At 42.0% G+C, this 15,968-nt stretch overlaps 1 protein-coding gene across 1 annotated transcript in view; it reads left to right on the top strand.

The window, feature by feature from the left end:
* Positions 1 to 610: 610 nt before the first annotated feature.
* Positions 611 to 15,968, top strand: part of ITGBL1 (integrin subunit beta like 1) — a 151,920-nt gene continuing 136,562 nt past the window's right edge. Inside the window, exons 1-2 of the mRNA XM_059823174.1 lie at positions 611 to 708; positions 1,987 to 2,198. Coding sequence (XP_059679157.1) covers positions 611 to 708; positions 1,987 to 2,198 — 310 coding nt within the window. The remainder of the gene's footprint in view (positions 709 to 1,986; positions 2,199 to 15,968) is intronic.

Genomic DNA, 15,968 nt, shown 5'->3' on the forward strand with positions numbered 1-15,968 from the left:
TAATTTGCAGTCACTCAGGCTGGTGTAGGTTGGTGGCCCGCAGTGTTGCAGAGTGCGATGCTGTGGGCAGGTAACCTTGGGGAAAGGAGGGGAGGGAGGGACCTGGGAAGGCAGGCAGGAGGGAGGTGCTCCAGCAGCCAGGCAGGGATGCTGCAGCTGGGGAGCACTGGTCCCGTCTCCTCAGCGGTGCGCGTTTCCCCCAGTTTCCGCCACCACGTTACACAGATTATCCCACGCAGCCATCCGTCAAAGGATGGGGGATACACATACCTCAAATACTTATGGTGCCTGCACTTTGGGAATGAGACAGTTCGCTCACATCTGTGAACGGGTCACTTTTAAAACATCAAAATAAACCATCTGGCTGCGCAAGTGTTTCTAATTACTCCCCTGCCTAGACTGTAAACTTCGGGGTTTGGCACCGGCCTCCCTCCCAGAGCGCTGCCCAAATCCCGCTCCCAGGCAGCTAATCAGAGCCACTGCAGCACAGGAGGAGCAGCCCTGGAGCTGGGCTTGTCCAGCTCAGAGCTCTCTGCACGCCCGGTGGGTCTGTCCGGCCGTCTGTCCGTCTGCGGGCGAGTTCCAGGTACAGCGTAGCGCAGCTCGCACCATGTACGCGCAGGGGCTGCCAGGGCTGGTGGTGCTGCTGCTGGTCACCTTCCTGCCGGCCGGTCACCCCGCGCCGCCGGCCGGCCCCCCGGCCCTGCGGTAAGTGTGGCTCTGAAGCCTCCCGGGAGGTTGCAACTGATTTATGAAATGTCAGGAGTGTGGAGGCTGGGGTTGCGGAGGGAGCGGTGGAGCAGTTAGCCATCTCTTCTTCTGTCTGTTTGGAAGCGACATTGAGGGAAGTGCTCTGGGTCGCTGTGAACCTACATAGGTGTCGTGTACACTGCGGGGGTTTGTTGCAATGATGTATTTCATGCCCGAGGTGCAGATCTTTAAAGCGGTGAAGGGGGAAGAGTTGGATAGTGATGACTCTTTACACCCAAATCTCTGAATTCTGCTGCCTGAGGGGAGCAGGCGCCCAACCACAAACCCCTGTGTGTTCCTGCTCTTTGGTGCAGCGGCACAGCGAGGCACGCTGCCCTTCGCTCTTCCCCTCCACCAGGGCCAGCACCTGCCGGCTCCTAGAGCTCCTTTGCTCCAGAGCCTGCAAAATCTAGCGTCTGAGAAGTGCAGGTACTAGTAACCTGAATCCTCAGTATTCCCTAGCGTTGTGAACACCTATTTTTGCCTTGGCCAGTCCTTCGTTCTTTTCTCCAACAATCCAGCTCCTGTTGAGGCAACGTGGGATTTTCCCTGTGTATGTCCTGAAAGTTGTGATCTCTGTGTACTCCAGTGCATGGTGCAATTGCATGGCAGAGCTGCAAATCTTCAGATCTAGCATCTGGATTCTGCTGACTTTACTAAAACCACTGCCACGAACTACACTACTGCATGGAAAGCAGTGATTACTTTGGTTTCCTTTTCCAGTGGCAGCATGGATCCTATATATATGACAACCAGAAGGATTACTTTGGCAAATGTATTTTATTAGACTCAGCCATAGGTTTGCTTTTTGGTATCATATATTCCTGTTACGCTACCTAGATGTTTGGATGTTTACATCTTCTCTAAACCTTTTGGAATAATTTAGATCAAAATGTTTCATGATAGATAATCAAACTATACATGTATATGCATATATACCAGATATACATAATGAAAAAGAAGAGGAGCCTAATGCAATTAACAAGGTAAGTAAAATGCAGTGTAAGTATTCCCACAGACAGCAACAAGATTTCTGATGAAAGAGAAGGAAATTGGGTGATTTGAGGCAAGTAATAGTCTACAACCATAACTAAAGTGGTGGCGTTAAAACCAATATTCTGGGGATCGGCTGAAGCCATGGCAGGAGGGTGGTTTCCCATGAGCCAAGCCCTCATCAGCTCTGAGCTGCAGAGCCTGGCTTTGACCACAGCTTGTTCTCTTTGCTGTCCTCCGCAGGAGCGGTTTGCGTAGTCCTTCTTCGTGCCGGCTGTCCCGGGCTGAGTCGGAATTCAGGTGCCGTGTCCCAGGGGGGAAGCTGTGCAGTGACAGAGGCAGATGCGAGTGTGGAACCTGCATCTGCCAAGTGACTGAGTCTGGCAAATACTACGGTCCGCTCTGCGAGTGCCATGACTGGGTGTGCGAGATCTATGATGGGAAGATCTGCGCAGGTAAGGAAGCTGCTGTATGGTGACAGGAGCTTAGAAAATTAAGAGTGTAGTTTATAACCAGAAATATGTTGGGAACACAGCACACTGATACAGTAGAGACACGGTTATGTATGTGTCCCTGAACCACGACTCTAAATGGGATTGTGGGCACATTCAAGGATTTCACCAGATTAAAGGATACAAGTCAAAGGCACTGTCTCTGCCATAAAGTGGGACTTTGCCCAAAGCGAGCTTCATCTGCAGCAGGGGCAAAAGCAGGAGCTGCTTTGGGTTGGAGGCTTTGCAAACTGTGTTTTGAATCTAATACAGGACACAATATTGCTTGCATTTTTCATACAATATTGCTGCATTTGAACTGCTTGCCTAATGATGGTCTTTGCTATCTACCAAGGCTTTAAACTACCTCTGAACAATCAATTTTGTCCCGTCTTTTTTTTTCCTTCTCCCGCTATGAGGAAGAAGGGCATATAAATGTGAAAATTCTGTTTTTCTCTAAGTAATGATAATGCTATCCAAATAGAGACTTAAAACAATGTAATTGTATTGTGGTTTCAGAGATCTCCCCATTGACACTGTGTTCTTTAATGACAGATGAAATAACACACATTTCTGGGGCAGAATTTAGTCCCTGCCAGTTGTTGGAACATGTCGTTTGGTTTGCATCTAAACATTATCACTCTTTGATCTTTCCAGCTGCCTTTACTTAAGTTTCTGGGCTATTTCGGTCAGATTTTGGACTTTTTTTTTTTTTAAGCAGCTTAGAATAGGATTTATAAAAAAGCAGGGAGAAGAAATGCCATCACATTCCTAAGGGGATTCAGCCTGGAGCTTGATGAAAGGGGCCAGAAGGGTACTTCATTTCTACTATCCCTGCTTCAACAACTTTACCAGATTCACACAAACGTGTCATCTTTTCAGGCCAAAAACTGCAATTAGGTCAATGGGAATGTTACAGGAATTCTCCTAGTAAAAGGACAATACAAATGTATTCCAGCAGTGGGTTTGGCAAATTTTGTAGGAAAAAAAGAGTAACTTATTTTAGCAACAATGTAGCTAAGAATAAGAAGTCCAATAATAACATGAAAAGATCAAGGATGGTATTATGAGAAAAATATTTGCATTTGGCACCTATGACTTCAGAGTTTTGTGGAGAAACTGATTTACAGACTCTGTAGTTAGCAGTGTTAGATGCAGTTACGTAAGAAATATCAGGAGTCTGCCAATCATTTCAGTGCTTTGCTGTCCCAAATGTGAATTTTCTGATTGGTGGTGTGATTTCAATACGCTTGTTGTTGTTGCTAGGGTAATTATATAAATTCTGAAACCTCCTTCTATTTTAATATTCTGCTACAAACTCCACTATTATGTTCCTGTTCATGTCACGAGCAGTGGCTGCAAGTTTTGTCAGTGCTTTGGTGGGAAGGGGTGGTGACAGGATAAACAAATACAAGAGATTTCTAACAATATTTAGCTTTTGTGTAGCACTTCGTGCAGCAGTTCAAAGATGTGAATGTTAAGTGTTTAAACGTTTTTTAAAAAACAATTTTTTGTAGTTGTCACCTTTTGTAGCTGGACTATTGAAGCTGTGTTACCACTGAGATGTCAAATAATTTAAATTCACTCTTCTGGAAAAAAGTAGTAAAAAATTCAGTTCAAAGTCATGGGAAGGGAAACAGCTATGAAGGGCCTAGGGGTTTTACTTGTTAGGTTTGTTTTTTTGACAACGGTGCTGAAAGTTCAGCTGACTTTGTTGGAGTCCAGGGCTGCCCAGCACTGTAGGAGAGTGGCCCTGGATAACTCCTCCAGGGCTGGGACACGTGGTCTGGATCCGGGCGGTGAAACTCCTTCTTTCAGGCTGTGCTTGCTGCCCTTTTCATTTTTACCCCACATTTTTAGTCACTTAAGTTGTGTGTATATGGGAGGAAGGGAGCATAGAAAAGATGGTCAGATGTAGTATAACTGTCAGGAGACTGATCCTTATGTTGTATGAATAACATCCCTGCCACCCAACCATTCAGTGAACTGCATCTTCTGATGTTTCTTAACGTTACACCACCAAGCTGATTTCCCATGTATATGACATACCTCCCTTTCTTTGCATTTTTGAGCACATTTTTTGACTTGATGATGAAATGGTGTTTCCTCTATGTGAATAGCTAAAATGTCTTACTGCGATTCTATTCCTGTTTCCTGCTTTGTTTTTCTTTTTCCTATTTTTATGTTGATATTTGCTGTCCTGTTTCATTGTGGGTCTCTCCTGATGAGTACAACAGTAACAGCTGACTGGTACCGCATGCAGAACTTCTAGACACTAATTGAATATTCCTCTAGAGAGCCATGGTATTTGAGATTAATGCTGTTTCGAACAAGCTACTTTTCAAGCTGCCAGAGTGATGCCTTTTTCAAGTGACTGATGTCTAATCACTGGTGATGTTCATATTCAGAGTTGGACAGGCAGAGTTGTTTGAGTCATGAGTGCCAGAGATAACTGTGTTTCCCTGCCAGTCAGTTCAGACATACCTCCACTTCCTTCTCCTGTCCCAAGCTAAACAAAGTACTTAGTTGCTCAATATGCAGCTCATTATCTTCAAGGCATTTTCTGGGTTAGATCCACCTTCTGGACCAGTTGTTGGACACCCATATTCTGAAGAGGGAAGGTCTGAAGATAGAGAAGATGTACATCTGTTTATGAATTGCTTTTTTTTATCACCTTGTATAAGCAATGGGAAAGAGATATTGCCATGAGTAATGAAGAAGAGCAGATGCAAGTGTCTCTGTCCTTTTACTCTCCCTTGAGACTTCTGTGCTGTATTTCCCTTCCATGATGTTTCCAGGTGCTTTAGAGGGAATTCTGATCATTCTTTTGCCTTTTGTCCTCAGTGGCCTTTTTATCTGCCTGCAGTATCATAGGGTGTAGAGGAAAGAAGAGTAAAGTCCCAATAGTGTCATTCTCTTTGCAATGTTGGTGACATCTTTATTTTGTCATTTGCTGCTGGTCTTCAAGGAGATCAGCTAAGAGGAGGAAGACTGAATCAAACACTGAATCAAAATCCCAAAGGATTTATGCTTCATTCAGAGCAGACAATATATTTGTGGCTCTTTATTTGCAAATAGTAGTTCTGACCTCAGACAGTTTCATATTGCCTCAGGCTTTCTTAGCGTTAAGTGGAGCCTGTGTTGCATGCAAAGGAAAGTGGAATGCAGAACTAATTCCTATCACATCGCTGCTTGATACCTATTTTTCTGTGGTTTTGCAGTATAGAGGAAGATCAATTTTAGTGAATTTTTTTTTTAGTTAGTCTTTTTTACTGTGCCTGTGATTAATGAAGATAAAAAAAGTAAACTAAGCGTAGACTTCCATGGCCAACTGGAGTGGAAACACTCTATATGTTCCTAGAGAACGGACCATAGAAATCACCAGCTGGGACATGAGACAGGATGATTGCACTGCTCATAGTTGCTGAGATCAAGAGGCAGACACAATTCAGTGACACGATAGAGACCGACATATGAAGAAGGTTCCTCTTTGCTCAGAACTATATTAATTGTCTTTGTTTTCCCATAGTTATTAAGAATTTATAAACAATTTTTCTTCCAAACTGAAGTACCTTTTACAGCTACTGAATAATAGTGGTACTTCATGATTTACCACTGCCGTAAGCAGTTGCTGGGGGACTTCCGTTGCTGCTGTTCAGGCCAGTGAAAAATTTTTCTGTTTCTTTCTCCAAAGCTGTAGTTACTGTAAGTGCTGTACCTATTTTAAGACTAGTTCAGCGATGTAATGGCAGTGTTAGTCATAGATTTTCACAGCCAGGAGTGTTATCATAGTTACATGAAGGACAGAAAGATATCAGTGCCATTATTTTCCACTGTGTAAGGCTTTAAACTATGCAGAGAACACAAGTGAAAAATTAAATTGACAAGGAGGGCATGTAGAAGTACAAGATAAATCTGAATTAAAGTATTGATGTAATACGTAGTTATGCATCCCTGTGAGTTTATTGGATATATGGCCCTATATATCAGTTGGAGAGAGATATAGGAAACTGAGAATGGTAGGTGTTCAAGGAACGTGTGGACGAGGCATTGTGGGACATGGTTTAATGGGCATGGTGGTGTTAGTTATGGTTGGACTTGATGATCTTATAGGTCTTTTCCAACCTTAGTGATTCTGTGATTCTGTGATACTGTATTTGGAGAACATACGGAGCTGAGGATGGCTCTTTGCACAAAAGCTGAATAGTGTTTTTAGACAGAGCTGTCTTAGTTGAGTTGGAAATGCTCTAACAACTGTACTTTGTATTTGTATTGAAGGGAGGTCTGACACACTGATTTTTCATTGAGCAGCATTTCTTGCTAAAAGTGCGAAGAAAAGCCAGTCTGTGACCTGCACTGATTGCCATTTGATCCAAAGTGAAATTCAAAACCCTGGATTTTGAGAACAGGTGTAAGCCTCTTCTCTGGCAGAGGCCACGTTTGTGAAGATTCAGCTGTGGCACATGTGGTCGTTGGAGACACAGCCTCCTAAAAAGACCAAGTTAAAAATAGGGCAGGAGCCTACTGATGAAAATGGAGGTTGCAGTTCTTCTCTGACCTGGTTTGCTTTAGTCTGGATTTCAGAACTTGGTTTAAGTGACATTTCCTCGTGGAGTAGGGGTTTGTAGGTGTGATAATAGCATACATATTCATCTCAAAACAGGTCCCCCAAATTCTAGTAGAAGTGAAATTGTGGTAGCATAGAACTCATTGCAGGCTCCTTGGCTTGCAAAGTGCACAAGGTCCTGGCAAACTTACAAAGCACAAGCTAGAGCCTGTATTATTCTCAGCTTTATGCTGTTGGTACCTAATCTAGGTAAACTCAAGCAGACTTTGATACATCTACAGTTGCTGTAGTTCCAAATGCAGTGTGTACGTTCATAGCAGTGGCAAATGAGGCACGAGGAGGAAGCTCAGAGAGAGGCACTGCAAGGGAGATTACTGGAAGGGAAGAATTTTAAAAGTATCTTGTTAAATGATCTGTAGCTAAATGCCTAGCCCTCATTTTGAGCACCTTTATCTGCAGATACTACTCGTGGAAAATCCGTGCTAATTTAAAAACTAAAAGTGAGTACACTGGCAATGTGGAAGGAGAGGCTTTTTGCAGCACCTAGCAGAGCCGGAATGCAGCCCATCACCAACAGCAAAGCAGCGGGGGAGCAGCATCTCCTTCACCTTTTGCCCTTCTTTAGACTGGGGTGACAAGCTTATCTGTTGCAGAGAAAAAGCAAACCTTTGTGCAAGTTTGGTGATGTAAATAAGTGTTCTGAAGTGGGTTTGAATTTTTGTGCTATTCACGGGCGGATAGTGAACTGAAGTCTTCTTTTATTTATTGGAAAGCATACCCTTTATGAAATGGCTTTCACCAACTAAGTCCTTTTATAAATGTTTGTGTTTCATTATCATTAATATGGAAAAGATATGGATGATAGAAAAGAGATGGTGTACTTAATGTTACAGAAGAGTGTATTAATGATCTTACCTGCTTCATCAGTGGATGGGTTTCAGTAAGTGTTCTTATGACAGCCTTTGTCAGACAAACTGACTGGCTTGATAAGATTTTCTATGCTTATTTAAAGTTTTATTGTTCATAGATCGTCCTGAAAGGGCTTCAAACCATCCATCACTTCTGCCACTGGACTGTAGACCTTTTAGTGTAGGTGTTCCCAGGTAGTTTATCCTGACAAGGAAGATGTCACTCATTTAAAAAGTTTCCATGAGCTTTTTTAGGAGGAAAGAACACATTGCTAGTGCTGTCCCAGGAAAAAGGGCAATTTGTGCCTAAAAAGGACTGGTGCTTGGCTTCCATGCAAAGAAAGCCCCCAAAGTATATATGTGGCACTGGAACTTATCAGTGTTTTAACTGGAGCATATGGTGGTGGAGGGAGGCCACATTACTTTGTGGTGTACCACAGTTGTATTGCTGGAGGAAAATTTCCTTAGGAGCTGGAAGGACTATGAAGAACAAGGCAAAGGTGAAAGAGCTGGAATTTGAGGGGTTTTATTAGAGTTTTTTCTTTGATTTCTTTGAAGTTTTTTATTTTTACCTAGAAAGAGTATTGTTTTGGCCCAAACCACTTGCAAGCCCTGCTCATAGCGATAATTCTAGATTGAAAAGACACATATCCATACCCAATGAGGTATGTTTTCCTCCACTCCTCTGTTCCAAGTCTGAGTACGTAATGAAAAACTGTTCTTTTAAACAATATTTTAAAAGGCTATTTAAAAGCTTCCTTTCCTAGTGATGGAATGACTCGTTATTTGCAGATAGGGGCTTGTGAGTTGATACATAGGGAGTGGACTGGAACACCAACTCAAGCGGTTACATCATTAGATTCTCATATGAAGAGGAATAAAGATTCAGGAGAGTTTAATGGTAGTTGCACCTGTTTCCTTTCTTGAAAGAGCAATTACATTCCTAACGCTCCTAAGACCTGCTTCTGCCTGTCCACCTGAGTAGCAGCAGTGATATAATCTGGGGCATTTTCTTGCCAGTGGCTTAAAGAGTGGCAGTCAGAGTCTTTGGAGGCATATCTGGGGCATTTTATGGGGAAAGTGACTGGCAGGGCCAACTCTGACACTGGCAGGAGTGAACTGAGTATTAACTTGGTGATTTGGAAAATGTTACAGCCAAATGCTATTGCCTTGGCAGCAGCGTGCAGCAGCAGATGTTGTATCTGGAGCAACTGGTCACAGTATTGTGTTCCTGGGGGCGATGCTGGGGATGGGGAGAGGCACGAGCGAGCTGCGGGAGAATTCTCCCGTGGCCCAAACAGACTGCCACAGTCCAGCTTCCTCAGTCATGCTTTTTCCAGTCCTCTGCTTCCAGCAGCTCCAGTTCAGTCTTTTAAACCAGGTGGTCTCAGTCATTTTAAATATTGGGGATGTTAGCTTTCATGATCCACAGTTGGAGGCTACTGAATGCAAAACCAGCTCTTTTTAAGTATTTTTCCTCTTTTGTGTGTAATTTCCTATTTAATTAAAAGGATGTATTAAAGTTATTTAAATCTTGAAGTTGCGTGGTTGACAGTTAAGAAATGCTAAATCTGACTCTCTACCTCTAATGAAGAGTCCTGTGCTTTTGCACCATGATACATCTTTTAATTTTGTATTCATTATGGTTTTCTCCAGTGGGCTTGGGCTTGTGCAGAGGGAAATCGTTGCTTCCTGACATTGGAAATGGTTTAGTTTACAAACTTGATAACATATTTAAAGCAAGATATAAATGTTAATCATTTACCTTAGTCCATTCATTTGTCTGAGATGTGGAGAACACATATGGCAAAGCAGTTTGTTGTCATGTAACACAGATTTCCTCACGCCCTATTTCCTCACTCCATGTGTTTTAAACTATGTTTTGCACAAAGTAACTGGATATTTGCTAAACTCAATGGTGCAAGCTGACTGAGTCTCAGAAGCCAGAAGCCCCTCTTCTTAAGAAAACCCTCTTCCTCCCCACTTCCTGAAACACCCAGACTCATTTCTTGTCTGTCCTTTCCCCTTCAGAAATTCTTGGATACAAGTAGAGCTGGTATATGGTTTGAAAGGCGTTTCAGCAGACGAAGATACAGGCGTTTCTTTTAGAGGTGAATAATGAATGGCATTTGTCTGTGAACAAGAGGTAAACTTACATAATCCAATCCATTTCTATGTCTGTATGTCCTGGTGAGTATGTGCTCCAAAAAAAAAAAAAGAAAATTAGTTGAGGGATTTTGTCTTTTCAGTTATACACCTATACAGTTTTTGACTCGTCCTGGGAGCAATTCCTGTGACTTTTAAACTAGTAACAAATCTGGATGTCTAAAATACATTTCTGTTGTGAATTACCTATTTTCCAAAGGCATAGTTCAGAAGCTGAAATTTAACCACTTTCCCTTTCTTTCTCACGTAGCCATGTGGTGATTATCTTGTTTACTTTGGAGAATCTTTGAGACACTCAACTGTAATCTCTCTTTCCCTTTGAACAGGGTTTACTGGATTCTTAGGGACCACAAGCTGATGGTAAAATCAGCTGGTAGTGCCATGCTCATACAAGCAGGATAGATTCCTCCCCTCCAGAAAAGAATGCAAGCCTCACTTCAGACAGTGTGAACCTGTCCGGTATATGGCACTGGACTGTAATGATCACAGCATCCAGCTGTGATATACACCTTTCTTTGCAGTTCTTGCAACAAGTTACTAGAAGGTATATATTTTTCTTCTGATATTGAAGAGAGGGGAAGTTGAGGGTCAAAGATCAAAAATATGCCTCCTGATCATCTTAGATTGATGGTGAGACTCAGAAGAGAGCACAAGTATCTGAGTCCTGCTCAGGGACTCTCAAACCACTGAGTCCCCATCAGGTACCAGAATAAAATGTGATAGTATGAAAATTATCAGTTAAGGCTGTGTCAAAAAAACATTTTTTTTCATGGTTAGATGCTAAAAATACTATTTCATACAAATAATAGTCATGTATTCCTTTTCCAAAGAACCATCTGTGCGTTACATACTACTGAATTGTTGATTCCTACGTATCATTATCCAAGTGAGAGCAGCTTTGATTTATGAAAACACCCAGTGTGTTTCCAGCTTAAAAGTGTTCCACCTATAAATGAGGAGGTGAATTTGTAGCAGGTCAGTCACACAGAAAATCGGTCAGACAAAGTTTGCTCATTCAGAATATTCTGAAATAAGTTTCATTAGTCAAGCTAAGAGTAGCCATTTTCAAAGCTATGCCAGAACGATAGGCTTTTAAACAGAAAGAGGTTTTAAGTTCATATCCTTTTAAGCTTACCATGAAAAGGTTATAAAGAAATGTTGACAACTGCAGGTGCAGTGACATGCCTGGTAGACTGCATTCCAGAGAACAGTCCTCAAAATGTGTTTTGTAAACTCATGCTTTAAAGGATTACTGGAGAAGTTCCGAACTCTCACTTCAGGAACAGGGAAGAAGTGAAATGGAGAAGGACAACCAATTTCATCTTATGAGCATACTTGTGGAAGGTCCAAATCGTGCTGAATAGTGGCGATGCCATGACAAAAAGCCATAGTGTGGTTTTCAGTGTGGTTTTCCTGAACGCTTTTGCAGAATTGTGCCTTTTAATCAATATATGCTTTACATGTAAAAATCCTGTTATGCAGGCTCTGAGAACATACCACACTTTTACCCTAATAATTTCCTCTGACTTGGCTCTCTCTCAAGCAGTTTTTAAACTGGAAAGAATAGCCACAATGAATTAATTGTATAACTGTAGTCTGACTTGCAGTGATAAGGCTGAGACCTTCTGTTACAGAATCATAGAAGTCAGTATTACAAATTTACTTAGCTTTTTGTCTGGTGCCTTTGTAGTCAGGTAAATTCTGTGGGAATCAGATAACTAGTAAAAAAGGTATTTAAAATCAGAAAATGGTCTTGAAGCACTTCATTGGAGTACTGTTGCAGGACTGGTACTTTTAATGATCATCTTTTGAAAGAATTTTGTTTCATTCTCACTTCTGTTTCAAGCCACAGATAATCCTCATCCCAATCACAGCAAGTGTCATGAAGCACAACTCCCAGTCTGTGCTTAGGAAGAGATCCAGGTGCCAGCTATCACTGAAAGAAAATTGTCCATCACCTCCAGAAAGGACAGTTTCTCTAGATGGGAATTGAGAATGTATGAGCAATTGCAATTGAATACAACTACTCTCCATTTATGTGGGTTTGCCTACAGTCTGCATTTGTGGAAATCCTTTTATTTATGGCAAAATGGCTGAGTTTTATTTTTACAATTATCCTTTATGAAAAAAAAAGATCAGTTTTAGCTGGCCCACCTCTCATTTAGCTTCTTAAGCCTGTCTGATTCAGACCCTGCAGCTTAACCTAAGGCTGGTGTGCCCCTGAGAGCTCTTGGAGCAACGTCTTTCCTGCTTCTGTTACTGAAATCAATCTGAGGACTTCCTAGAATGAGCCACTCTGCGTAACCTGTTCCTCCACCAACCCCAGATACAGTGAACTCTTATTCTCTTTCCCAAACATATCTCTTTCTCATTCCCAGTGCTTTAGGGTATCATCTTACAGTGAGATGGACTGGTACATTTCCTACTGCCTTTTTTTCCCCAAGACTGCTTAATTAATTGAAGCATAGAGGAGAAATGTTAGAGCATATCATTGGCATTGGTTATAAACTGCTTTCCTTTCTATGTGGCCTCTTCTAAACAGAGAGGCTTAACTGTGGCATAAATTTGTGTATCACAGTAAAAAATAATTGTGCAAGGTCTTTTCAAGATTTATAATGCTTAACTTCCTACTAGCTTTGTGTATGCGATGCACAAATACAACCAAAAATTGATTGGAGATGGGATTGGCAAAATTACCAAACCCCAGTCATGTAATTTGTTAGATTTAGGAGCAGATCCTGTCACTCATCTCTCCTCTTCAGGTTAAAACAATGGTTTAATAAAAGCAAATGGTGTGGCTTTTTTTAAAATCTAAACAGAAGCCTATGTTTTCTGCTGACATAAGTCTAATGAAATCAATACAGCTATGCCAACAGAAAATTGGTCTCACAACATTTCCTTCCCTTGTTTGACCAGAATCTCCGGTTAATAGCAGACAAAAGTACAGCAGCGTCATACAGACCCTGTCATTTACCTGCAAATGGTAATGGTAAAACAATAATAACAGTAATGAAATCTCCAAAGTTAACAATGGTTTTAAGCTTGACAATATTTTACATGATTTTCTGTTTTGTTTTTCTTCTGTGTTTTGCACTACTTTAAAGAGTCACATGTTACTCAGCAGTAGTTTGACAGGACATTTACTAAAATAATTTTTCTCCAGACTGGCAGAGTTGGACTTAGCAGAAATGAGACTTTTGTGTGAAAACATTCTGATAAATGAAAACCAATCTTTCAAAGAGTTAGACTCTGCTGTATTAATTAAGGAATCTGTTACACTGACAGAACTATACCAAGTTTTATTAAATGGTCTGCTGATTTGGAAAGTGAAAATGAGATTAAGATTTTGTAATTGGATGAGCAGGGTATGTGTCAATCCCCTCTCCCCTCACCATGTTAATGCTTTTGTATATGAGTTCTGTGGGATTTGTTTTGTCAATAAGAAAATTCCATTTTAAATGCAACTGTTAATTGCTTAAATGTATGTCTGCTACACTTATGTGCAGGTTGTAAGAGATTTTATTTACAAATATTACCCAGAAAATATAGTGCAATAGGTGGTTTCAAAGAGACATATCACGTGAGAATTTTTTGAATGAAGTTCTTGCAGGATAATGTCTTGGAGGCTATATTTAAATACAGTGACCACAGACTTCATTTTATTTCATGGGTGCCTATCAAAGGAACTCATAGTTAGATGTCTTTAAAATAATCTTACTCTGCTTGTGATATCATTTATCAAGCTCTTTCAAAACAAGGACATAGTTCCTCTGGGCTTTCATATAGGCTTCTAGTCCTCTGTCTTTCAGGGTTTCAGGTGTTGTCTTGGCTTTTCCTCCATCTTTTTCTGTATGAGCAGTTGTTGCCAGCCCCACTCTGAACATTCTGGTTATCTCCAATTGCCAAATCGTTTTGCCTAGTTCCAGTCCCTGTTCTCAGAGTCTCTTCTGCTTTTTGGGTGGTCTCTATCTGGCCCAATTCCTTGGTACTGCTTTTCACAGGTTTCCTAATCCATACCTCCGGCTCATCAAAGAATAGTTTCCAGGAGGACCTGAGTGGAAGTTAGACCCACCTTCACTCTCTTTACACTTCCTGATGGCTCTTTCTCAAACCAATGACCTCTGCTCTCACATTTGTGTCCCAGGACTGTATTTTCTTAAAGGAGGCATGCCTTCAAGAGGAGCTGAACTGCCTTGGGTATTCACCGACCTTGTAAAAGTTAACCACAGTTGTAGGAAATGGAATACTGTTTCTTAGCTCATATTTTATTCATGCAGATGTTGTTCAGTTGTAGAGGCTCCTAGTAGCACATGAATCTAAACCACAGAATCTTTAAAACAGGCATAGATCAGGTGTCCACTGCTGTATCATCGTTTCTTCCTGGTCCACCCCTTTCTCCGTCCTGGAATAGGTGGCACAGCACACTGAAATTTTACTCTGAATTATCTGTGCATTGCTTTTAATATTCCCAAGAGAGGGAATGGTTTTGACCATAGAAAAAAGCTTGTCTTAGGGACACTGTGGAATCTTTTGTCACTGGGGGGTTCAAGAACAGGTTGGACAAATATCTGTCAGGAAGGATCAACACACACTTGTGTGTGCCTCCAGGCACAGAAGTTGACCAGGTGATCTCTTCCAGAGGTCTCTTTGAGGCTGATTTTCTTTGATGCTGCTGTGAAACGAGTTCTCGGCCTGGTGTTCTGCCTTAGTGAGAAGGATCTGTGGTAGTGTAATCATAGTTTTTGTCATACTGTTATGTTTCTAAATAGAATAATTCTATAATTATAAATAATTAAATAATATTATATTATATAATGATATTTATATTACAAGCAAAGAGGGACTGGTGGAGGACATTAAGGTTGGTGGCAGCCTTGGTTGTAGCGATCATGAGAAGATAGAGTTTAGGATCATGTGCAGTATGCATAAAACGACAAGTAGGATTGCAACCTTGGACTTCAGGAGGACTAACTTTGATCTCCTCAAGGAACTGCTTGGAGAAGTCCCATGGGTTAGGGCTCTAGAGGGTAGGGGGGCTCAAGAGAGCTGGGTGATATTCAAATCCCACTTCCTCCAAGCTCAGGATCGGTGCATCCCTAAGACCAAGAAATCAAACAAGGGAAGCAGGAGACCTGTATGGTTGAGCAGGGAGCTTCTGAAAAAGCTCAAGTGGAAGAAGGAAGTTTACAGTACGTGGAAGAAGGGACTGACCACTTGAGAAGATTACAAGAATGCTGTCAGAGTATGCAGGGATGAAACAAGGAAAGCCAAGGCCTCCTTGGAATTAAACCTGGCAAGGGATGTCAAGGTCAACAGGAAGGGTTTCTTCAAGTACATCGGAGGCAAAAGGAAAACTAGAGAAAATGTGGGCCCGCTGTTGAATGAGACAGGTGCCATGGTGATAGATGATGCAGAGAAGGTGGAGTTACTCAGTGCCTTCTTTGCTTCAGTCTTTACTGCTCTGGCCAGCCCTCAGGAGTCCCCGACTTTGGAGGTGACAGAGAAAGTCTGGAAGAAGGAAGACTTTCCCTTGGCTGAGGAGGATCAAGTTAGAGACCAGTTAAGTAAACTGAACATCCACAAGTCCATGGGTCCTGATGCGATGCACCTGCAAGTGCTGAGGGAGCTGGCAGAAGTCATTGCTGGGCCACTCTCCATCATCTTTGAAAGGTCCTGGAGAACTGGTGAGGTGCCTGAGGACTGGAGGAAAGCCAGTGTCACTCCGGTCTTCAAAAAGGGCAAGAAGAAAGACCCAGGAAACTACAGGCCAGTCAGCCTCACCTCCATCCCTGGAAAGATAATGGAACAGCTCATTCTGGATGTCATCTCAAAGCACCTGGAGGAAAAGAAGGTTATCAGAAGTAGTCAACATGGATTCACCAAGGGGAAGTCCTGTCTGCCCAATCTGATAGCCTTCTACAATGGCATGACTGGATGGATAGATGAGGGGAGGGGAGTAGATGTTGTCTACCTTGACTTCAGCAAGGCTTTCGACACCATCTCCTGCATCATCCTCATAGGCAAGCTTAGGAAGTATGGGTTAGATGGACAGTGGGGTGGATTGAAAAGTGGCTGATAGATAGAGCTCAGAGG

This window comes from Gavia stellata, chromosome 1 (assembly GCF_030936135.1).
Source record: "Gavia stellata isolate bGavSte3 chromosome 1, bGavSte3.hap2, whole genome shotgun sequence".
Taxonomy (NCBI): Eukaryota; Metazoa; Chordata; class Aves; order Gaviiformes; family Gaviidae; genus Gavia; species Gavia stellata.